This window comes from Harpia harpyja, chromosome 7 (assembly GCF_026419915.1).
Source record: "Harpia harpyja isolate bHarHar1 chromosome 7, bHarHar1 primary haplotype, whole genome shotgun sequence".
Lineage (NCBI taxonomy): Eukaryota > Metazoa > Chordata > Aves > Accipitriformes > Accipitridae > Harpia > Harpia harpyja.
In genome coordinates this window covers 48,100,834-48,126,719 of record NC_068946.1, presented here as the reverse complement: position 1 = coordinate 48,126,719, position 25,886 = coordinate 48,100,834, and the positions used below count along the sequence as shown (strand labels likewise).

Below are 25,886 nucleotides of genomic sequence, written 5' to 3'. Positions count from 1 at the left end.
AGAGGACTTTACAGAGCTGCTTCTGAATTGATGTGAATGTCACTAGCACAGGTGTAGGAGTGCACTGCTAAACTCATGAAAATACCATGTTAGCTGAGCTGAATCACCTGGAGTAAACCTCCCCTTAGTGACAGCAGAGATCCTTATTGTTGTATGTGGGGTCAAATTTACAAGCTTGAGCTGCTGAATGATCCCAAATTCCTCTACTCAGATCAGATCTTAGATAATAGGATAGAGAGGCATAAAACTGCTTATTTCTAAGTCCAGTTTGTGTTTAAAACTCAGGTTTTTCACTTGTATTTATCTGCAGTTGTGGAGGCGCTCTGCTTTAAGTGGCTCATGAACATGTTTTTCTTTTCTCGTGGAGAAACAGGACACATGGATTATTTTATCTTTGCAGTATTTGCTAGCATGATCTTGAAGCATGTTTATATTTTAAGCAGCTCTTTTAAGTGTATCAAAGGCAAACTGACTCTGTGAATTGACACGAGCAGCATTACAGGGAGTTGCAAACACTTGCGCTTACTCTTTTTTCTGAGAGTAAGGAAACACCGAGGTGTTAGCAGTGTAATGCTTTCCTTTTTAAGTATCCTAGTAAATATGTAATTTGCCATATACAGTTATGGTAGAACATGAGGTTATATGCTCATGTAGAACCTGGAGAAGACAGGAGGGAAGGATCAGAAACCTGGAGAAGGCCAAGGCCAAAAATGACAGGAAAAGGAAAAAAAAACTAAGGAAAAAAAAGCTAAGGAAATACTATTATGAAATGGTTTTAGATATCAAGAGTTGAAATAGCTGAGAACAGTATAGAGGCAAGGTCTGAATTTAAACATACCAAAGTTGTCAGTACCCAGTGAGCGAATAATGTGGCCAAGTCGTAACATATGGATGTTTTATAATTGTTTTATTTTTTTATGATGTGCATGTAGAATAACAAGGAAATTCATCCAGTTATGAATACAGATTGTGGTATCTACATTTATAATATGGAGACTTAGCTTCTTTTTAGTCAAATCCTGACTTTTGTAATACTGAATTCTCAATGTTAGCTTTAACAGGAGTTATTTTTAGAAATCCCTATGTACTAATGAAAGTATGAAACTGAAAATTTGAAATCTGTCCTGGCTCATGTAATGTTGCATGTTTTGTGTCCCTCTCTTCCCTAGAAGAGAAAGAAGTTATATTTCTTCAGCAGCTTTTCACAGACTTTAAACTAAGGTTGCCAGCAATCCTTTTTTTGACTTAAAGATGTCCCTGAATGAGATATAAAACTGAAAACTGTCACTGAAGTTATGGGAGGTTCCCTTGTGGGGTGATTATTTAAGCCTAATAAATTCTGCCTAGCTCTTGAGAATGAACGGTTAGAAATCTGTGTGCGTGCAGAGGGTAATTTGTTGACCCACACAACTCCAAATTGACATCTTAAGGTTTATTTCATTATCAGAAATACTACTTAAAAAAAAAAAAAAAGTATTCAGGTCCAAGAAGAACATGTAGCTTTTACAGGAAACACTGCTTAGTTGTATATATGGTATCATTTCCCAGATATTTGACTTTCCTGAGTCCCAGAGTGGTACTGTTGGGACTGATTGAGAAACACTCTGTTCCTACTGCTAGAAGTGTTAGACAAGAATTGTATTAGTGGCTGATAACAAGCGCTGCCTTTCATATTGTTCAGCTGTACCTCTTGCTTGCTTACATTCTCAGCCATGATAAAATTACCATTTTGTTCCAGCTATTCAAAGTTTGAAAAAGAATACTTACCAATGTCCTTGGTAAGAATGTTGGTTTAATTGTATATCCATTTTTTGCAAAGGAGATTCTATATAATATCTTGATCCAGGCAACATACCCTTAGATGTATGTATATAAAGAGAAGACATATATCTGGAAAAGCAGAGTATTAGCAGATATGAAGTGGCTTTTGCTTTCCATCTCAGTAGCACTGCAATTTGACAAGGACTTAAGAGAGGGAGGGAAGAAGGAAGGAAGGTGAGGAAAAGAGAATGTGAGTTTAAACCTGGAATTCACCTAATATGTCTCTGCAGTGCAACTTAAATGCCTGGTTAAGTGCATATATGCTTCTAAGTGCATATAGACTTTGACCCCTAAGCTGGAGGGTAAATATGGCGTATAAAATCTAACAGGCGCTGACTGGCTGTTTGGCTGCAGTCGTTGCTTCAGAGTCACACCAAGCCTCTGGTGAAGATTCATCTTCCCTGTGTCTTACATTTTGCCAGGATCTGGTTTGCCTGTGTGGTCTCATCTCTGTCTGCAGAATTTTTGTGCTGGTGACTGGTTTCGCTGGCTCAGAATAAAGTGGGTTTTTTGATGGCTGAGGTTCATAATTTTACTGTACATTTCCATCAGCTGCGTCTACTTCTGTGTGCTGTTAATGTGCTCTCTGGATCAATAGGGTTACAATTACAATAACAGAATTTGGAAATAGACAAAGGGGAGACAGTTTGGTATTATTTGGTAATTTTTTTTCAAATCACTGAAAGCTAGTAGCCATTTCAAAGGTGCATGAGTATAAGAAGGCTCCTGTATTCATGCAAGGATGCCTATAGATAAATTTGAGCTTTCAGCACATGGCACCCAAGTGTCTGAGTGTTAAGGCTGAATCCTGGAAGGGAGCCTGTACCAGTGGATTCTGGTCCTGGTGTGAAACCTGGGCGTGATCTCAGTATAGCTCCATGTAGACACAAGCTCAACTTAAGGACCAGGCCCTAAATATCCTGTAACATTCATCATAAGGATTTTGTGAAGATTCATCCATTAGCAGTTGCAAAGCATGCTACAATGCTCAAATAGAAGATCATTGTATTGCTATGTTAAAGTTATTGCTATGTTAAAGTTATTGCTATGTTAAGGTCCATCTGTATGGCTGGGCTATCTAACAGGTAGGTCTCATGTAGAAACCAGTTATGTTGCCTAGCACTATTTTTCTTTCCAGAATTGTGATGCATAGGCCATAAAATGCTAAATAGATGATAACACTTTCCTTTCTTCCATTTGTTCTCCTAAACCACTAATACATTTCACACTCAGTTTCCTTTTGATATAATACATACAGTGTAGCTATAGATTAGAGAGGTGTACAGTAATTGCCTGAAAGAGTGATTATCATCTCTTTTCTATATAATTAAGACCAAAGTTTAAATTTCAGATCCTTGATTTTCTCATTATGGTTCACCTTACTCATTAAAAAAGTTGGAAGATACACTCCTTGGTAACACACAGGAAATGATTAAGTAAAGACTCTGGCATTTAGTCTGGGTAATAAAATGAGAGGTGATAATCATTCTTTATTTTTTCTTGAACATAATTAACCTCATTCCTTCAAAATCTGTAGATAATGTATCTTAAATGTCAGCATTTATTATTTAACGCCATTTAAATTTGTCCAATATGTAAGTGGATATTGTAAAACTGAATCAGTGGAGAGATGGTTCTGATTTTTGACGGAAAAAAAATAATGGGTATTCTCCAAAGTAACAGTGAATTGTCTGCAAGAGGTTTCTGTTTGTTTGTTTGTTTGTTTTCTTATATTTTAGTAATAAACAGGAATCTCTTCACCTGTTACTGAAATGATGAAAGTTTTATGCCTTGCACAGGCAATCAACCCTGTTTATGCCTCCAGTTAATACACTCTTGGGACTGATAGCAAGATAAGACAGTAGGGTTGGAAGTGAAGATTTTTTTACAGCTTCAGGAATAACTCATTAAAAGACTAGAAGAAATGTAGAGAGGCATAATGCAAGTATTGGGAAATATTCAAGATCTGAGGTACGGTAACACTTTGCCTATTAATAGCTGTCTTGCATACCTTTCATTTGTTGTGAAGGGTATTATTCGTTTTAACTGGCCGCTGTTGCAAGTGAAGGAATGATGCTTGGCTACATGGTGAAGTGTAAAAATATGTGGTGGATTCCACTACTTTGATTGCAATACACTTGCAAGGGGGACATCCCTGAAGGCCTTTTTGTTTGGCCAGTTCTTCCTCTGTAGAACAGCTGCAAAGTTTACTTTTTGGGGGATCCCCGAGACGTGTGAATGATTCACTAATTGCTTTGCAAGCCATCCATTTCATGCCTGTATTCATCCTGCCTCTGCTGAGTGTGGCAGTATTTCACTGCTCTGTTGTGTTTCTGTTACATCAAAGTATTTGATGGAGAGTCTTTTCTTTTTTACTCTTAGATTTTATTCCGCATTCTTTGAACTTTGTAATATTTCTCAAGGCCGAGGGGGAGAATTCATTTAGCTTAGGCTAAAAGAGGGGTAGACTGGAGACTCACTCCAGCTGTTTCATTTGCGGTACCAGTCCTGGTGCTATGGGCAGTGATGGATCTCATCACTCCCTTTCTCTTCGGTCTTGTCCCCACAAAAGGCTTGGGGAATCGTTGAGCTAAGATCCATCCTCTTTCAGCCTCCCCTACTCCCACTTCCCTCACAGCAGTACATATCTTACTATGTGAATAAAATGCTCATTTAATCTTCCTTAGAAAAACACAAGAGGAGATTCAAAACTTCACCTCCTTTTCTTATGACACAGAACAGTGTTAGATCTCTTGTTCTCAAAATTGCATTTTTAAAGTCTTCAGCCTCAAGGGTTTCAGAAAGATATTTAAAAAATATCAGTTTTATTTTTTGCACTATGCTGTCCACTTCAGTCCTGTCTATCACATGATTATACCCTAGTAATGGAATCGCTTCTGGTGATGTGTTTTAATTTGTTTGGCCATATCTGCAGGGAGGAGTTGTAAACACACTGTCTGGTTTTAGTTGCAGTTTGCTATATCTAAACAGGGTGTGTGAAAAGAGAGAAAATATTTGGGATTTTTTGTCCTCAATGTTTAAGGCTATTCAGGTTCCCTGATTTTTGAGCAGTAATGATGGGTGTGCTTGAAAGCTGATGCTTGTGAAAGAGATGCTCATGAAATCTGAAAATGAAGTGGAATTTTCTATTACACCAGTTTTGCAAAATGATCTTCTTTCCCCACTCAGTTTCACCACAAGCAAAAGATGACTTTTATGCTCAGAGTTGTAGTCTTTCTCACATATTTGCTATCAAGTTACCTTTTCCATATGCTGCATCAAATCCACTGTTTTGCAGAAATAGAAAGAGATGTACCTGAAATTAAGCAGTGATGATAGCAGTTATTTGCCATGTATCTTTTAAAATTGTCTCCCCTCCCTGCTTGGGCAGCCCTATAACTTCTAAAATTCCTATTTAACATCTTGCCACTTAGTTTTTAAATGGTGCAAAACCTGGAACAAATTTTGCCACAGTCGTGATAGCAGAGTGGCAGAGGAGTACTGCTCAGAGTACACCAGCAACAGCCTCTTTGGTAACACTGTTTTATTCCCTGTAGACTGCAACTCAAGTCATGAACAGAGACTTTAGTTTAAGCTTTTGGTTATAGAATCTGAAAGAACAGATCCTTATCTTTTCAGCAATATATGAACTTATGATGAGCTGCCTCTTCTTCCAGACAGTCTAAGATGTATGTGACTGCCTTGCAAGAAGCGTACAAATTACCCACTAAGGTCAATGATATTGGTATATTATTGATGGCTTCTGTCTATTTAAATGGTACCTCAATGGTGAACTTCAGTGGTATGCCCAAGTCGTCAGCAGTTGAACTGCCATGGTGGACTCATAATCTGAGTGTAGTCGCTGTCGAAAACACACACTAGGCAGCTCTGAACCTTGAAAGTCAGGAGCAAAATAAAAAAGGGGAAGTGCAAGTGCTGTCACTTACAAGGAAAAAAAATGAACTGGGAAGAATTAGGCATAGTCTTCATTTGAATCATTCTGCTCTTGTTGTTTGACTCTGGAGATGATGCTCCTTAAGGAATCCTTGAGGGATGTTGAAGAGCCTGTAGCTTCGCGTAGCCCTTGTGGTGCTGGCTTCAATTTTGCTGTAGGGCTTTGGCTAGTCCGTGTTTCCCTTATGGTCATCCATAGTCAGGTGGGAAGAAGAGTTCTGCCTTTGTATCACGCCCAAGCATAAATGACACGGACTTTCTTCCAGGCTTACTAGTGGAGTCAAGGAATAATAATTCCATGAAGAGAGTACCGCTGAACAGTAGTTAATTATAATTGGGCTGTAAGTAGTGATGAGCATAAAACAAAACCTGACCTTTGAGATAGCTGTAATACCAGGACAAACTTCACAAATCAGTGTATCTATTACTGCACTGTAGTAACAAACTTGCTTCGTTACAGAGCCCTCAGGGTGATGTTCAAACTTGCATAAAGGATTAATACCTTGCAGAAACCCCATTTAAAAGGTTAAAAGTGGGGCCTAAATGGTGCATAGAATAAATGCTGTCTCTCTGTGGAGGACAGAAGCACACCTCAGATAATCAGTATCATTTTATAGTAGCAGCTGAAGAGTAAAGAGACCTTTTGATGGTGATGGGAATTTTGACATGTACCTCAATGGAAATGGCTTTAAATGCCGTCACAGACTACTTATATGGACATTCTCGAAATAAATTAGCCACCGGAAAATTGCTTCCAAAAGCAATACATTGAACAACCCATCATGCAAGAGTGGAAGATGTATAGTGTTTAAAGTCTGAGCCTAAAAGTAGCCCAGCTATGCCCTCCAGAGAAGGAGCTTGGGAAAACACCACTGTCAGTTCTCGCTCACTGAGAATCTTGCTGAGGTTCTGTCTGTTGTTCCTTTCTTAATAGACGAAATTATCTGAGGCTATCATCTTTCATTTAAAACCCTTTTTGGTTTGAAGCACTTTCTGGTATAGAGAAAGGCTTACAAATGTAATGGTTCTTCCCCTAATCCCAAGTGTCTAGATATATAACATATACATATATATATGTACACACACACACACGTATATATAACCTAGATATATAACATGTATAAAAAGGATGTGAACACTGTATTTGTTTTGTTGTTATATTAGGTGGGAGGAAAGCAGGCTGACTCATGATATTTTCTCTTGCGTGGGGTCCATTAAACTGTTGGAAAGACACCTAGCCAAACAAGGATATTTCTGACATATCTTATTGTGGAAAGCTGGAAGAATTTAAAAAAAATAATTATAACTGGTCTGAGGCTGCTACTACTGGAAGTAGTGGTAAAAGCTCTGTGACAACATCTATGTCAATGTAGAGTGTTTCTGAAAACCTTGCTCTGTACAATAAGTAGAAATTGAAAGAATCATTCTGCTCCTGCTCCTATTGTAAATAATAATGATAATATACTTCTGAATTGTGTGTTTTCTGCAGAGCTCACGTGACAATCAGTATTCCAAATTTATTGGTCTGCATTGTTAGCAGTTAGCGTAATCACAACTGAATAGGTTAAACAAACAAAAAAAATGCCCTTCCTTTCTTTTTATAAAGCCAAGTATAAACTTGATGCACAAGATAATGGTGAATGGAGCATAACATGTGGCTGAGTCTATAACCAAGTAATCCTGATTTCAGTGCATGATATAGCTACTACATAGGTAGGTCGGTCTGAATTTGAGAACATATGTATTCATCGTATGCTTGCTAATTAATACAGTGATTGACCTGAAGATGGTCTATGTTATCCACAGCCAAAACCAGATACTGAATCAGCTCAGCACATTATTGTACATATAAGACAGTAGTTATTGTAGGAGATTTTTCTCTCTCTTTCCTCCCCCCAGGTTTATATAAGTCTCTTTAGCAAAATAATAATTTCTGTCTTCATCTTTCTTTCACCTTAGACAGGATATTCCCACAGACGCTGTCCAATCTAATTTCCATACAGCCAGCACAGACACTTTTACATTTTCATTTGCATTCAACTGGCACATGCAGCCTGTATAGAAGTATTTTGCATTTTGTACAACTTCATGGTAGCCTGCTTTCTTATTCTGTGTTTATCTTGGGGGAAAAATAATGACAAGCTTCCCTTTTAAAACTGACATTTTATTGTCTTTGAAAGGAAAATAGTGTATTTGGCTTCAATGGAAAATGCTTATTGTTCCTTTAGAAACTGCATTCTCCCATTCTATTCCACCTTTTCTGCTGTAAACCACCTTTTTTTTTCTTTTTAGTCATAAAATAAACTTATAACTCCTGCCTGCATCCATTTCTTGCTATGAATTTGGATGGAGAAAATATAATTTTCTCCAGTGCGTACTTTAGTCTTCTTTGTACCCTATTTCAAAAAATCCATTCAATGATACAATAATGCAATTATTTTTGTTTTCTAAGATTACATCCTTCTTAATAGTATTATATATCCTACAAAATCATAACCAGGGTACTGCATGAATTTTCCTTTTTGTCTGTTTAGTGTGACTTAACAAATTCCACATGAGCCTTCTCAGAACTGAGCTAGCCGTTAGTGATTATGGTTTGGGGTTTTGTTCTTTTTTTCACTTTATTAACCTATAAGCAGCACTATGTGCTTGATTTTCCTGTTTCTTTCTATAAAATATATTCGGGTATCGACAACGCGGCAACGTAGCGGTTATAAAGTTAAAGATATTATTTTGCTTACTACTACTGGAGGGATACCAGCACTAGCTAATGTGATGGTATTGATGGAAGTGACAATAATTCAACAGGATTGCATAACCGACTGAACTCTGCCATCTAGGTTAAATAAAATATCGGAGAACAGCAAAGTGCATCACATTGTCAATAGTCTTCGTTTGTGTCTGGTGTGTTGGTATTTGCAGTGATGAAGCTCCAGGCAGCCAGTTGGTTACAGATAAGTTTCACATTGACTGGGACTCAGTGCTTGTCAACTCTGATAATGTCATCGTAGCTCGATTTGATGGCAGAGGGAGTGGATTTCAAGGCCTTAAGATTCTACAGGAGGTCCACCGATGCTTAGGATCAGTGGAAGTGAAGGACCAAATAGCAGCCATAGAGTACGTATGTGCAAACTTTTCTTCTTTTTTACCCTGCTTCCACCTTGATGAATGAGCATTTTTAACTGAAACTGCCCAGAATGTTTTCTTTGCATAGTGAATACTGTTAATGTTCATTTTTAATGCAGTTGCAAATTTTGAAACAGCAATCTTTTCATTACAAACAGCAAATAAAAGATCAAGAGGTGTTTGCTTTTTGCGTTGGTGCTTCTCTTTGATAAAGCTGTCCTTCCATGTGCAATCTAAATATGCCATCTGAACTGATTTGTATTTGTCTATATTCCTTAGGAAAATTTCTCGCAGCGCACATGTTAATGTTTAACTGCATTTGTGTTACAATATTTTAGGCCTATATGATAGGATACTGCTCTCATTTCCATCACAGAGTTCTGGAGTAATCGTACAAAGCAAATGGAGGTGTAATGGTGTAGATGAGAGCAAAATTTGGGCAAATGCCTGTTATTTCTCATTTCCATTATCATTCTTAGACTGATATAAATCCACCAGCTGCAGAAAAGAGTCATTTCCATCTGTGGAGTAATCACACATGGCTTTGACAACACTCTTTACTCAAGGTGCACATGTCAAAATGGCTAATATCAAGGTCTGGATGGACTTTTTCTAGGGTTTTGCAAGGAAAGCCAGATTTTAAGCCAGATTTTTTTTTTCTTTTGAAAGGAGTTGATGTTTCAACCATTGCATGAGTAGGCAACTGTCTCTGACATGACATACCTGAGCAATAGGGTTCCTAGCGTTCATGTTGGTCAGGAATGGGCTGCACTGAGCAGAGCAATTCAAGGTGACCCTTGCAAAAGGGCCATCAGAAGCAGGCCATAAGCTGTGCTGTGAGAACTGAGCTCTCTGCTCCAATACTAAGGTGTTTTAGGCTAAGTTACATCTGGCCTCTTTTTGGATGCACTGTGTGGGAAAAAGGGAGGGTGCCCTTGGCTGAGAGGAGGTACGGCAGCTGGTTTTGTCTCAAAAGCAGTTGGATTTTGCCCTCAGGTTATTCTGTCTTTTCTGTATAAAATTCACCATTGCCGATTAATGGCCTTGATGGGAGAATTAATTATTTGGATAATTACCTGGATTCAAGAAGTTGCATTCATCTTACCTTCCTTTAGCTATCGAAAAACTAGGCACCTGGTCAAAGCCAGTCATTTAAGCTCTAGTTGGTGGAAAATCCTGGCATTTCTGGAAAGTGATTCTCCCCAGACTGAGAGAGGTTTCCAACATAGGTGCGAAGGAACGGCTGTTTGAGGGTCTCTCTCTTCTGTCCTTTAACTGAAGAGCAGATGTAAATGGGCAATTTAGACAAGATGCTCAAATTCAGATATCTAAAGTTAGGTGAGATGAGCCCAACACCAACTGTTTGCCATCTAGAGTAGGAATTAGAAAGCAAATCACATTTCCCAGTGCAATAATACTTTTATTGGTGTGATTTGTTCTTCCACCTGATCTGCATGTATGACAATTCCTTACTGTACAAATAATTTTCTTTACTTACTGGTTTCAACAAGTAAAATTCACCATTTTACTTTACCAAAGTAAAAAAACCTTTTTTTTCTTTCAGATCACTATTGAAACAGCCCTTCATTGATCCTAAGAGACTGAGTATATTTGGAAAGGTAATGTGCAAAAATAGCAGGATGTGTCATCATGATTCTTTAAGAAAGTACTATCAGTTCATAAATAAACATATTTATCTATTTTTCTAAGACAATTTCAGTTATTAAAAGAGGAAAAAAACCTTCCATAATTTACTGTATGTTCAGTATATTAATTTTTTCTCAGAATGCGTATTTGCGATCAATCAGTTCAGTTTTATGGTACTGCAGTATTTGTGTTTCAGAACCTTCAGGAGAAAGTATTTGTTAAAAACCATCTGCTTTCTTTAGACATTTTTAATATAGGCTTAGGTTTTTTGAAAGCTTGTTTCTTACACTTTTATATTTGGGTTGTAGTTAAACTGACAACGTCCCTCTAATACAACTTTTATATCTGAATGTTTTACTGACCCTTGAAGTTAGCTGAGTAACAACCCCATGGTACTGTCATCAGCTTCCTTTTTTGTGCCATCTGGAAATCTCACCTTTGCTATTTCGTCAGCTGGCTTCGCTGTGTCGCATGTTGTTGCCCCTAGCATGAGATAGAACAAGGCAAAGGCTTAACCTTTAGTAACAAAATAGCATTTTACTGATGTCTAGTTAAAAAAAAGCAATTGGAAACACCACATAATTGCTGTTGTTTATATGAACTAGCAAGTGCAACCTGTTTTTTTTTTAAAGTGTTTTCTTAAAAATGAAGGAGTTTTATGCCTTTGACCTGAAAGCAACAACAAACCATGATAGAGGACATAGACAAAGCCCCCAGTCATCAGTTATAAGAGCAGCATGTGTGCCAGTATGAAACTCCTTAGTTCCCATCCCCACTCTGCTACTGACTTGCGGCATGGCCTCGGGCAAGGCATTTAACCTGCATGTCTCTGTCTGAATGCGAGATGAGGATATTGATATTTGCCTCCTGCGTGGTAGCATTCTGAGGACTAGTTAATGTTTGTGACTATTATTGTCAGTGTTCCATGTGAACATGACCTTCCTCAAAGATTTGAGCTCCTGCCACACTCCTTGAGCTAAAGAAATGGTCGTTGCAAGAATTCCGGTAGCATCAAAAACAGTATTTGGTTTGTAGGGCAGCAGCCAAAGATTTTTTGGCTGAGGATGTATAAGCAGGGCTGATTCTATCCACCAGATGATCGTGGCACACATTTCTATTCAGGTTTTAGTACCTGTTACTGATTTATCTGAAAGTACACATGCACAGAAGCATCTACATTTCTCCATATCCTCTTCCCACAAATGACTGAAAATGTTATTTCTGAAATGAAACCACTAAGCACCCCGAATTGCTCACTTGTTTCTTGACTTCAGAAATTCTTTTCATTGCTACTTGAAAATTTCCACTTGTTTTCTGTAGGAGATTCAGCAGTATCTTGTTTCCTAACAGTGATGTGATGAGACAGTTACCATAGAGCATACATGTAAATGGTTTTACATACCTGCCAAAGCCCGCCCCCCAATTTTTTTTTCTTTCACCAAGTATTATTGATGATGATATTCCTGCATTTATATTCTGAAAGAAAGATTGAGGAATGAAAAGTGGAAATGTGAGAAAGCAAAGAGCAAAATCTGGGAAATTCGATAAGCTTCAACGTTACTTTGAATTCAAGGAAATTTACCCTTTCCAAGTTAACCTCTCAAAGTTGTTTTCTAATGTCAAAAATTCATAAAATTTAAAAGTCAGTTTTAGAATTAGGGAAAAAAAAAAATCTATTTAACAACTTCCTAGGGTTAATTGTATTTTCCTCCACTCTGCTTATTTTAGAGTCAATTAAAAATCTTCTTTAAAACTTATTTCCTTTTTACTATGTACAGCGTGATAGGAAAACTCTTTTTTCTTTCTATACATTAAATTGGGCTTACTGATGGAAACAGAAGGGACACTTTGCTTGAAAATAAGATGACTGGAATTGCTTAATGCTGATCTCATAAAGCTCGACTCACGCACACTGTCAGGGAGCTCTTTAAGAGGTTTTAGAACTACACAGAAATAAAATTCTTGTCTCAATCAGTAATGTAAACTAGGCAGAAGAGTAACAAGATTGTCCAGAAGGGCACAGTGTGGAAAATACCTACTTCTGACTGCTAGGCAATCTGCCAATACCACCTTGCTTATCTCTGTGAGGGGTACAAGCCCAAGTGATTCACGATCCAAAGGCCTTTCTGAACCGTTAGACAGCAAATTGCGTTTCCGTGCAGTTTGCATTTTTATTCATGGAAGTAGAAAGAGAGCTTGAAAATAAGTTGCAACTTCACAGCCAACCAGCTTCTTGAAAATACGGCAATTAGGTTGTAACCACAGAAATCCAGCTGATGAGTGAGGCACCATGTATTCCTTGCATCAGGATGTATGAACTATTTTCTGCGTTGTCATTGTGAAGTGCTTCTAAAAATGTGATCTCACTGTGTAATGTTTTTGTCCTGGAAAGCCTGGCTGGAAGCAAGGGCACGAGCACAAAGGAAAGAAATTCCCGGGAGAACTAAGCCAAGCTCTTAATGAATACATGGCATAAATAATAAATAACCTGGCAATAGCTATCCTAGGATTAAAATTGTGCTGTGGAGCTACTGGGAAAGACACAAAGAGAATATTAAACAAAAGCAGAAGTAGAGAACACAGAGGCAGAGGAAAGTTGCTATTCTCTTAAACTCTTTGAATTATACAAGTTACCAGTGCCCACTCAGAAATTCTTTCTTAGGTGAAATCTACTTCTGCACGTGGACAATTCTGGGCGGCTCTTGGCCTCCTGGGCTGCAATTTCTGTGGGAAAGGGATAAGTCAGTTCCTCACACTCCCTGGAAAATCCAGCTCTTATTCTGTATTTCCTTTAGTGTGTCTGTTCACATTTACTATAGGTTGATTCCAAAGAACACTCTCCTTTGCTTGTTTTTCTTAACTAAGGTTAAAGGATTTTCAAATATTCCTGTTCTTCCACAGAAATCATCTATTCATTAAATATTTAGACATGAAGAACAGGAGCAGGCAGGATTCAAAAAAGTCCATGAGAAAACTCTGTAAGCATTTGACACACAGTATTCTTTTTTGGCTTGGCTGGTGTTTTACATTTTTCTTTTCCCTGCCATGGGATAATTTCTTCTTCCTGAAGCGTGTTGTGCCAAACACAAAGCAACAGCCACAAAAAAATAACTGCTAAAATCAATTTTCCAGCACTGATGAAGGGAAAACAAAGATGGCAAATAGAGAAATTTGAAGAGCCTATAATACACGAGAAAATCCTTAATCCCAGACTCCACAGTTCAGAATTTCATTTTCTGTGGGTCTAGAGTGATTATAGGTGTACAGACATGGATTGCCAGTATCATTCCAAGGAAATCCGTGGTCTCAAATTAAATCTTTTATGTTTTCATGCAAAGCGAAGCTTTCATGACTCTCTTTTGTGTCACACCCAGGGAGGTGTATTGTAGACTTTGCAGGGGAGATGATGAAGAAATATGCCATAAGCACAGATAAATGTGGTGAGGCAAGGAGAGAGCTCCCCACCTTCTGCCCCATTTCTCCCGGCTTCTTCATGCTGTCCTCCCTGCTTTGTAACAAAGCAGCCTGATGGATGCTCTTGTAGCTAGAAAGTGCATCCAGAGATTAACATAATATTGAGCAACATGGCTGTGTACAGCTCTTACTTCTGCAAAACAGTGCAGGATCTGTACCTCTCTGGGGGATATTTGACAACGCTGTAGCAGAAGCCACTTTAACAGCATAGGATTCAATCTGTGAAGGTTCAAGTGTCGGGGGAGGACATACTGCAATCAATTCACAGGTTTCCCCCATTCTAGTGATCTGTGTCGTGTCAGCAAAATGCTCAGTGTATCTTGGTAATTAGCAAATATTTACATCAAATATATTAAAAACTGAGTACAAATCTTCCTGTCTAGACTGTGTTCCCAAAAGCCTTACTGTTGTTTTTTATTTTGGTTTGTTTTTTCTGTAATTTTCAAATCTTTTACTAACTATAGCTTAGTCTGCCATGATGGAATTATGGAACTTAAACTGAAATAGACTCATTATTAATTGCATAGTTTAAAGATCATGACCAGGTCAAATGAGATCTTTATTTACTCTTAACTTAATGTAGGTTTACATTTCCTTTAAAAGCAACTTGCAGATATAAATACATACTGTAAAATGATACCACTAGATTAGCACCATGATCTCTATTGTTGCTAAAAAGAAATGCATCAACAAAAATCTCAATATAATTTCTGTTGTTAGGGATACGGTGGCTACATTACATCAATGATCCTGAAATCCAGTGAACGGCTCTTCAAGTGTGGAGCTGTGGTGGCACCAATTACAGATATGAAGTTGTATGGTGAGTATTCCCTGCCCTACACCTGTGAGATAGTCTATTCAAAATATCTTTTATTCATGGAGCTACTATTCATTTTAACTACGGGCAGATAATGTAACCATATCAACAAGATTTCACCTCACTGTCTCCTTCTCTCCTTTAAACGAAAGGGCAGCTAACACTGTGAGGGTTTGCCAAAACACACAACAGATACAATATTATTAACACCACTGATTTTTGCAAAGGAGTTGTGTTTCTCATTTTCCACTGAAATTCAGTCAGGTACCCCATTTCCTAAGAATCCTTTAGGTATATCAGCCTGAATCAAGACTTATAATACAAGTGAATCTTCTAAGGTTAGTGGTGAATTCTTTAGGGTATCATGTCGTCATTCAGTCACAGGATATTTGGTTCTGTATGTGAAGTTTTGGGCACAGGCTATGGACCATGGACTGTGATACACAGGAAATCAAGTTATTTTAATGGTCCGTTAGTTTTTTCTTTGGTTTTTGGTTTTTTGGTTTGCTTTGGTTTGGGGTTTGGGTTTTTTGTGGGTTGTTTTTTGTTGTTGTTGTTTGGGGTTTGGGTTTGGTTGGGTTTTTTTTAAACATTTAAAAGTGGTTTTAAATGGTACATTTAAACAGTACATACTGGTTTTAAATTAACATCTCTCTGATGATTTCGTGGCTTAAACAGCTTCTCCTGACTCTAGGTCAGAACTGATGAATTTTAAAATAGAATTAATTTTGATGAATTCAAAAGTTTTTGTTTTTACTTTCACAGCATCAGCTTTTTCAGAAAGATACCTTGGTATTCCATCAAAAGAGGAAAATACCTATCAGGTAAGTTAGCATAAACAAGAAACTTAAAATGACTGTTTTACTCTTAAAATGCAATTCAGTTCCAACTTTGTGTGTGTTTGTTTACTAGGCATCCAGCGTATTACACAATCTTCATGGTTTAAAAGAAGCAAATTTGCTAATAGTTCATGGGACAGCTGATGGTAAGTATTTACAGATGCAATTACATTTGCAGTCAGAGGTTCCAACAGGCAGGTATTCAAAGACTGATTAGGCATACACCTAGCAAGTACATTTTTAGATTCATTATCCCTTGGATAGGTTTTTTATTTTATTTCAATTGTCACTTCTAACTCTAAGCTGATCATGCTTTTCTTTGCTGAGGATTTGTACCTTTTAGGTGCTGTTAGTTCTAATTTGTTTAAGTCTTGTGGACCACTGACTTGCTAGTGAAAGGTATTATATGAATTGTTAATAGAACAACATACATTTTTAATGGTATTTTAAATTAATAGAGATTCTGCAATTGAAGAAAGAATTATCAGTACAGTTGGTGAAGTACAGCACCAAGCGGGAAGTTAAACTTTTCAGCTAATTAATTACAAGGTAGTGCCAAAGCATCCGAAGCTGAAGCTGTAGGGAACCTTTTAATAGCACCAATACTTTAAGCAGTACTTTAAGACAGAGAATGAGTAAAACAGAGAAAGTTCTAGCACTTCAAATGGAATCATAAGATGTGTCAATCAAGAGATAATTTGTAATTACAGATTTAAATTTAACTGCAGTATATTTTTCCGAACTTTCTTAACTGATGCAGGCCTAAAAAACGAGGTTTGATGCAGGCACAAATTACAGTGCTGCAACAAGCTCCTCTGAACAGCTTCACATGCATACTTCTTTCCCTGGCATTTCCCTGGTGAATGTGGGCTAATACAAGGCTTCTTAGGCTGGAGGCGTAAATACCTCGCACTGACAATGGCTGAGGTGAGAGTGCCCACACGCGCCGTTGGGCACCCACCAGCCTGTCATCCTGGCCTGACTTGTCAAACCCACGTTATGGATCCGAAGTGCAGAGGGGTGCAAACACTGCCCAGTGTTTCTTCCCGGAGCAGGAGGGAGAGGGACAGAGAAGATACACTGGGTGACTGGGCAGGCATGAGGGTCTCAGACTTTGCTGGCTGTAAAAGGCAGAAGCAATTTCTACCCCTCTGAACACGGTGCTAGAGGGAATTGGAACTCTGATGGATGTCTGAGCAATACAGTGGGTTCAAGACTAGGACTCTGATTGCTTGCTGCCCTTGCTTAATATCACATCTAGTGACACCGCCCAGACCACTTGCAGCCTGAGCTCTGCAGCGTTAGGTCATGGTAATAAAGTTGCCTGTTTTTACCACAGAAAGATTAAGTTACTGATATGTTGCAGAAAGTCCATTACCTAAAGAAGTGTGGGCTGTAATAACCCTGCGCAAGCACTAGAAAATCCAATGTGCTTTTCTCTAACACAATTATAAATTGTCATGATGTTCAAACAGAACGGTTTTACACACCTCTAAACTATCACAGTGTGGGTAAATCACGGGTGGAGAGAGGGGTCCTCACAGAGTGCCTGGAAAGCATGCCTTCCCTTGGGGCGTCCAGCTCCTTCTCCAGAACCTCCGCTGTTACACCCCGCATGGCTCTTACTGGTGGGGCTGTGCACTTCTGACGAGAAAGATAGTCAACTTCAGATCTGGTAATTACAGAGGTTGGAAATATTTTCAGTCAAAGCTGTTTAACAGATAAGGATTTCATAGTAGCATAGCTTTTTCTAATAATACCCAAATGTTGTTGTCTTGCAGCTAAAGTCCACTTCCAACATTCAGCAGAACTAATTAAACATCTAATAAAAGCTGGAGTTAATTACACTATGCAGGTATGTGCAGCTGTGACATTTCCTATAAACCTAGTTCAACATTTAACCTCATATTGGTATTTCTTCCCTGAGAAGGACCCTCCGTACCACAACGCATCAGTATTACCTCAATTTGCAGTCAGAACTCAGTTTAATCCCATTTTCTTCACTGTTACTATGGATGTCAAGAACCATATCTTCTTGTCGTTCTTCTGGGCTCTTTCTCCTCTCTCTCATCTTTCTGTTTTCCACCTGTTTATCCTACAATGCTATACAAAGTGCTTTAGAGTCTATATGCACTCTTTGTAATATGGAGATATCACTACTTTAGTCCCTTTTTACCTAAAAAAGTATTGGGTCACATGAAACTAATTTCTCCTTATTTTCAACGTTTAAATTTATTAAAAGGCAGCTAAAAGGCAAGACTGCTGTTCCCCCTCTCCATAGCTGTGTGGAGGATGAGGGTGCCGTGAGGGACAGGCTGGGGAGAGCAGGACAGGGCGTGCTGCTGTCGTAGAGACTTGCACGGGACCCACCGCGGAGTACATGGATGTTGCTGGCCAAGGGTTCTGACTGCATTAAACCTTCTTAAATATCTTAGACGATGTGGTTTTGGGTCACTCCTCCAAATATCTCTGATGTTACACGTTGCAAACCTCAACCTTGCTGAACCGCAGGTGAACCTGTACTTTCCACTGAAGCGTGTGCGCTCACATCGGGGAGGAGGCGGTAGCAAGGGGGTTAGCGTTACTTATGAAGAGAAAAGGACTTTATGTGTGAAATCGGAGTGGGGTAGGATCCGTTCCAGCTGTCCCTGTGATTTCAGCTGAGGTGATGTGAAGGCCAGTGGAGAGAGGAAGAAGCAGGAATGACAGAGGTCTCTCAGAAGAGCCCCATTGAACCGTTCTCGTGCAACCTTGTGGTAACCTGAGTTTGAGGAAGCAGCTGAAGCTTTTTGCCTCAGGCCACCGCAAGTCTCTTGTCCTAAACCCTGTGGCCTGGATTTCTTCCTTCAGCCTGCAGATTTTTGTTCAGCCTCACTTGGGAGAAATTTCCAGTGGAATTTGAGTTAAGAAGTAAAAATGCCCACATCCACCCTAGGAGAGAGAGATGATGAGCTTTAGATAAGATAGGAAGATAGTTAAAAATGTGAATAAAAAGGTTTTTCGCTGAACACTTTAGAAGCTGGGATATTGAGAGGTCCCTAAAAGCATGAGGTAATTAATCCTCGTTGACGTTAATGGGATTTGGATGCCTAGACACTATTGAAAATGCCAGCTAAGTAAACTGTTGTAAGCTCAATGACTGGGAATATAAATTTTTTCCCTTCTGCAGATCCCACTGCAGTGGTGGTTTGATGTAAGTTCAAATTCCAAGAGAATGAGTTTTACTTTGAGTTTTATTAGCTTTCCTTGATGCCATAAAACTAATGTTATCATCCTGTTGTCATCTAAACATTTTGAAGATTGGAGAAGGAAAATTAGAGCCCTAAATATTTGAAAAGCCTTTAAAAAACTATTTACTTTTGTCCTTTCTCCTCTGCTAGATCTACCCGGATGAAGGTCATAACATTGCTTCTGAGAAAAGCAAATATCACCTTTACAGCACAATCCTTGGGTTTTTTAGTGCTTGTTTAAAGGAGGAGACACCAATTTTACCACAGGAACCTGAAGAGGATGAATAAGGAAGCCTATTTGTGTAGTACTGAAGGGGACTTACTTTGTGGCTCAATAAAACCTTAAATAAAAGTGACTGTGAGATTGCAGATTCTGCAGAAGCTCAAGGGCAGCTAAAGGATATCACAGTGGAACAGCACATTTACAGACAATGAGCTAATAAACTGGAATTCGACTACAAAGTCCAAACATATTACCAAGGGACAAAACCTTTACCTTTGTGGAAGGTCAACAGTTGGTTACAGTTTCCTGGAAGAACTTAGTTTTGCATAAGTGTAGGGTTAGTGCATGTTTGTTATGTTAAGCCTCACTGTTGGTTCTGTAAGTGGTTGCTCGTTTTTTAATTTAAATGCACATCTTTATTCATCTTTGCATAATGCACAACCTATCATAAGTATTATGGCCACTAATATTTTAAAAGGTGAGCTGCAATCTAACACTTTACTGTAACGTTACAATAAGTGCAATTCTTTTGCTGTCTATTACACATAAGAAACCACAGAGATAATAAAGGGCACGATATTTTCTCTAGTTTCTGCTCAAAGGGGATATATTGTCTAGTGCATCATATAACATTGATACTGAAAATTATTTTTTTTCCCCCCAATTTCAGCATTTACTATTGTTACTGTACCTACTAGTAACCAATAAGGGACTTTTTGGTAGTGTGCTCTTGGTCTTTATGTATATACCCAGGACTCCCTAAGCAGAAAACCTTTCTCAGCTTGAAGAATTTTTTTCAAGACATAATTAACAGCTGTATTTATAACAATATCTGCAATTGAAATCTTTCCCCAGTCCAAAATGTATCTATTGTTTCCTTAAAATATGTTTGAGTTGTGTTTTGGTATTGTTTATAGTAGTTAATAGTTTGCTGGTTACACTCTAATTTTAGAATATGCTACTTTGTCACATGTAAATTAGATACATAAATATTAAATTATAGTTTCAGATAAAGAAAATTTATTAACAATGTATAATGCCACTGAGTAATACTTTACTCCTCAAATGAAGACATATTTTGTATAGCGCATCTTCCTTTTCTTCCATCTGGTCTCAGATGTAATTCTAGTATTCATCAAGGTGGCCACGTAGCTGGAACACACACATTAGTTTTTATTCCAGGGCTGCTCATTAAGTCTCTTGCAACAGGATTTAGCTTCAACAGCACGACAAAGAAATGAAATGTTTTTCATTCAAGGCAAAGGAAGCTCCTGACAAGTTAAATTTTATTATTTATTCAGAGGGTGAGCCCCTCATACATCCATTTATTTGCCAAGGTGAATTACAGCAATAGAAATTGAAACTATGAAATAAACAAGGCAGCCAGTTTGGGTTTGCAGAATATTAACTCTGATCACTGAAATCAAGTACAATGTTGACTTAATTTGTGATATCTTCCTGAAGGTATGTGAAAACTCTTGACAGATGCTGTGCCGCTTACATGAGAATAGCTGTATTTTTTTTCTTTCTGGATATATTCCAAATACTTTCCTACCCAATTAAGGTTTAATTTCTTCCAAGATTAAAAAGAAAGTAATTTTTTGAAGGTAACTATACTATTTAAGATGCAAAGTTCTGCATATTTTATGGAGAATTGGAATTGTTTTTAATGTAATCAAAAATCACCTAAAGCTTTTTAGTCATTACTTTTTTCTGGAGTATTTTCTTTCACAGTTAGCATTTTTTTATGATTCAAATAATTAATTTGTCTGAAAGGGGCAGTTTTATGGAACACTGGAAAGTCTCTGTCTTTTAATGTTTAGTATTTATCTTGTTTTATTAGCAATGTTTAACTATTTTTCAATTATTTTAATACAATTTTAATGTGCAATGATATCTTGTTTGGGTCCCGGTGTCGCCACAAAGTATGGCTTTGCTTTGTGGTATTTATAGTCCATATGGAGTACATATGTATAGTATTAGGTACGGTATATATGTATGGAGGCTACTATGTGCACTACAATAAGACCATACAAAACAACAAAAAAAGTAAGAGAATTCAAACAAGGTTTTGCAAATCCTGTTTTCTATAGAGGAGCAACATTTTGAAGTCTTCTATTGGCTGGGACTTCTAGATTGTGATTTTATAAATTACACCCATTACTTAATAAAAGCTCACCTGACAATACTGATGCTTTTCCTAACCAAACATGGTAAATGAGGTCCTAATCCAGTTGAATTCACTGGGACATTTTTCCCGATCTGAGCCAAATGCAGACGAAGAAACCACAGGCTGGGCACACGCGTTGAGCGTACCACATGGACTCAGCGTGCGGAGGCTACGTGAAAAGGCGAATTCTTCTCAGTGTGCGCTGGCTGTTTCTCTGCGAGACAGCCACTATGTGCTCATATTTGCTACGTTTCACTTGTATAGCCTTTAGTTACCTGCAAAAGAAAACAAACAAGGCTTGTGTCTCAGCAACAGCATTATGCATCTGCTCAGGAAATATGTTATCCCAGATCTGTGGAACCCACACCCAGTCTCCTCCATTCCCCGTTCAACTCACTGTTTCAGGCCCCCATTCCCTACTCTTTCTATCCCAGCATCTCGCCTCCAGTTTTGATCAACTTACCTGAATATGAAGGTGGCATGAGGACATGGCTTCTGTAAGAGTGCTTTTGCCAGGACTAGTGTGTTTAAAAAGCGTGTTACCTGAAATGTGGGTTATCTGTGTGGAAATGTGGTATGCTTTTAATGTTTTTCATATTTCTCACACTGTCCTACATATACAGGTATTTTTACATAAATGTGTATATGAGGGAGAGCATCAGACCCAGATTAATTGGTCTTTCTGAAATTTTTATGTACGAGTTAAATTCAGATACTGCAAAAGTATTTGCAGATGCAGCCTCTGATTCTAGTTAGACTAAAGAATTTGGTGTACAGGGTATCTCTACTCTTGCCAACTTGTTCAAATATTTCTTCCCCTTACAGCACAACTGAATATTGTTATCTATCAGGTCCTACATACATAACTAATGGCAATCACTCCTTAATTGGTCTATGTGATCTACAGTATTGATCAAGAGTTAGTACGCCTTGCACAGAAATGGCATGAAAAACATAGGGGGTTTGTAACTTATCCATTGTTAAGCACTGTGATGACATTTTAGGTCTGAAAAATGACTGTTTGATTCAGCTGTCCTTAAAATATGACACTTACTAGACTAGACCCATTAATTTATGGAAAGCTAGGGAATCAGCACATCCATTTACTTCTTGCTACAGCTTATCTCTACCTTCTTGATTTCCTCTCTCCTTTTTCTGCTATTAGGACTTGCAAAATCTATGAAACCTGTAGGTCATATTGAAATTTCAATTATATTACAAAATCGGGAGTAACTGCATGTCAATTGGAATATTTTTTCCAGATTGTTGAGTACAAAGAAAGGCTGATTATTTTTAAATTCTTTTTTTTAATCTTTTTGCAGTGAGGACAGAATTATTTATGACCTGGTTTGATCAACGTCTGCTATGATTTGCTATAACCAAGTGCTCATTGTTCCTATGGTTTTGGCATATGTAGGTCTACCCGTGTCTGAAAATGAAGATGATTGCCTCTGTTCTCTCAGTTCTGGCACTTAGTTTGAGTATGGAGTCAGTTAGGTTCATTTAGTTGAGAAACTGTGCCTTTTAAGACAGAAGAGCTGTATTTGATCTGAAGCCAAAGATTCTCCATGGAAACTTGGGAGCGTTGAGTGTTGGCTCCTTTAATGAAATGCAGAGGATACAAGGTGTAACCTAGTATCCCTCCTTGCAGGTTTATTAGATGTTACTGAAGAAACTGAAGCAAGAGGAAGACTGGCCCAAAGAGACTGAATACCAGTTTCTTTTGCACAGCCTAAAAACACATAGGCAAGGTGCAGTGGTCGTAGCGTTTTATATTTAATTCAAGTTAACTCCTGCTATTGAGTCAGTTGCCTCTGGGGAAGGAAGAAGCTCACTGGTATTGACTATTGGTGCATCTTCTGCAAAACATCTTTCAGTACCGTTCAGATCCCTTCTCTTTTTCCTTTGAACAATTTCAAGAGTGCTTCAGAGAATGGGGAGCTCGTGGGATGTGGCTAAGGAGAGTCACAACTTCCAAGGTGCCTGGAGCTTTGAAAAGAAAAGAAAGGATTTAGTTAAACTTCTATCTGTTGCATTTCATACATGAAAGTCGAGAAGGAGCCTGGCTTCAAGGAGGTAGGTGGATGACAAGTGTTGGTGATTCAGTCACCAGGGAGGTAACACAACATGCTTCCTACAAACCTAGTACCAAAATGTGCAGTGGTAAGTAAAAGAAATGCCTGTTTTCCGATGCCTGAAAATTACAGTGCTGGTAGATGAAGTTGATCGGCTATTTGGATAGAATTAAGGAAATTAAACCACCTGAGTGTATGCAGTCCAAAGTTTCCATTAAACTTGGGACTAGACTTCTTGCCTGTATAATTAGTTTAGAAATCCAATATCCTGCCTTTACATAAGTCTAACTCAACAACAACAAAATTAATTTAATACTGGCTATACCCCATGAGGACACAAATGATATGTACAATTCTTTTTAATTAAAATATCCCATGAAGTGCTAACAGCCCATTTTTAGATTTCATGACCAAAGGAAAAAAAAAAAAAGCTTCTGATTGATAAATCCAGCAGCGGGAGTATAATTGGTAGGAAGATACTCAGGAGATACTTCCCTAAGGAAAGTGATTAGAAAAATGTTTTCTGCTAAAACGTATTTTGTGTCATAAGTGAGCTCAGAGCACAGCTGTCAGGGGTGCTTCTAAGAGAATTGAGATGTTGACGTACAGGTGATGTCCAGAGGGCTCAGGTAGGGAGCAGGTACTTGTACCTGCAGGCGGTCCCGTCCTCCGCCCAGCGCAGAGCCTTTGCAGCTCTCTGCCAAGGAGGGTTTTACGCCGAGTTTAGTCTGTCAAGATCCAGCAGGGATCCAGAACACTGGAACGGGAGTGCAATCGATAAGCAAAGACAGGGAATTGTTACATCAGGAATAAGAAAAGTATTTTATAAAATGACTAAGCAGTGTGGTTGTCTTGCTTTTCTCCTTAGTCAGAGGTGAGGGTGGGGAGCTTGGGCCGGCCACTCGGTGATCCACTCAAACGCACTCCAGCTGAGCGGCCAGCTGGCAGAAATTACAGCTCCGGCAGTGTCTGTAAATGCTCTAACATCACTGTGAAAAAGAGGAAAAGGAATATATGCATGGACAGAATGTCTCGTCTCTGGTAATATCGCAGAAGAGTTGCTTTATAAAATAAACGGATCCTTCCAAAATCTTTGAACAGAGCAGAACAAGCCTGAAGAAGTGTGCTGGTTTGTCCCAGCAGCGGCACCTGTCAGCCTTTTCCTGGCATATACATTTGACAAATAAACTAATGTCTAGGATCCATTCTTCAGAAGGTTTTCAGCACCATTAGGAGAGAGGTAAGAAAGAAGAGTATTGTGAGGAGACAAGCAAAGAGATGTTTTATTGCAGTATGTTGCTCTATTCAGAGCTTTCGCTCTAAAATAAAGTGGTTTAGCGTGTACCACAAAACCCGGTAACCTTAGAGACAAATGTAGCCAACGCTTGAGTCAATAAACTTTAAACTAATGCAGGAGAGCCAGAACGTTCAGTTATTTTCACAACAAAAGAATGATTAATTACATGGTTTCTTACGGATTTTTAGTCCTGTGCTTAATTTATATCCTACATTTCAGATAGTCATTATAAGATAGAAATTGTTAAATATAATTCCACATTTGAAATAAGCAGTTACGGTGAAATCTTTTGTTTTGCAAAACAGTGCAAATTGTTACATTTAAAGCTATTTACATTGTCAAGTTAACTGTTCTTCCTTTTGGGTTGTACTAGACAGTACGTATGTTGGACTGATGGGTTGACATATTTTTTTAATTGGAATGGAAATTGTACTGAACTTGGGCAGAGGGACTTATCTGTTTTTGTAAGAATTGCTTGTGGAAATACAGTGAATCTGAATACCAGTGAAATATTTGAAGGAGGTTTTATAGAACATCATATGAAAAATACACGTTACCCTAGGAAGCTGAGGACCACAAATGAAGGAACAAGTACGATCATTTGGCAGTGTAATTGGAATTAAGCAAGACAAAAGAAAAGGAAGTGTGGAAAATTGATTTAGGCAGAACTTTCAGGCTTAAAAGGAGCACAGTGAGTGTATCAAATTTTGTAGCTTTGCTTTGTCCTGCATTTTTGGGTTCAAGAACTTGTTTCTGAGATGGGGCTGGAAGCAAGGTTGTGGTCAGATTTTTCCAACAAGGACCTGAGTGACTATCGGTACATTTTCTTTACTAAAAAAAAAAAATCAAAGCCCAGAGTGTAAGCTAAGAGCTTAGCAATAACAAATTGGAAGAGCAGGAGATTCAGCTGATTGCAGTGAGCGGTACAGTGCTTCATGAAGAAGCCTCACCACAGTAGGAAAACAGAGCAAGGTGCTATTTACCCTGAGTGAAGAAATTGAAATGTGGTTCATAAACAGCATTAGGACAAGACTCTTCTCTGTCTTAATATGATGTAATGAGAATAGGATGAGAAGGTTTAATTCCATTGGTGTGCTAATGAGTATTCATTAATTATAGCAGAGACTAAACTTGCGGGGCTGAGTGCCAAATGGATCTGGTGCAATGTAGATGCACAACACGACACCTGACAAGACTACGTCAGGGTCTTCTC

The 25,886-nt window shown here is 38.3% G+C and overlaps 1 protein-coding gene across 2 annotated transcripts in view; it reads left to right on the top strand.

Moving 5' to 3' along the window:
- The window catches only part of DPP10 (dipeptidyl peptidase like 10), a 564,677-nt gene extending 543,358 nt beyond the window's left edge, over positions 1–21,319 (top strand). For both annotated transcript variants that reach the window (XM_052792375.1, XM_052792374.1), the window contains exons 20-26: positions 8,698–8,892; positions 10,466–10,520; positions 14,743–14,842; positions 15,605–15,663; positions 15,752–15,824; positions 17,460–17,533; positions 19,059–21,319. In XM_052792375.1, coding sequence (XP_052648335.1) covers positions 8,698–8,892; positions 10,466–10,520; positions 14,743–14,842; positions 15,605–15,663; positions 15,752–15,824; positions 17,460–17,533; positions 19,059–19,196 — 694 coding nt within the window. In that variant the 3' untranslated portion in view covers positions 19,197–21,319. The remainder of the gene's footprint in view (positions 1–8,697; positions 8,893–10,465; positions 10,521–14,742; positions 14,843–15,604; positions 15,664–15,751; positions 15,825–17,459; positions 17,534–19,058) is intronic.
- The last annotated feature ends 4,567 nt before the right edge of the window (positions 21,320–25,886 follow it).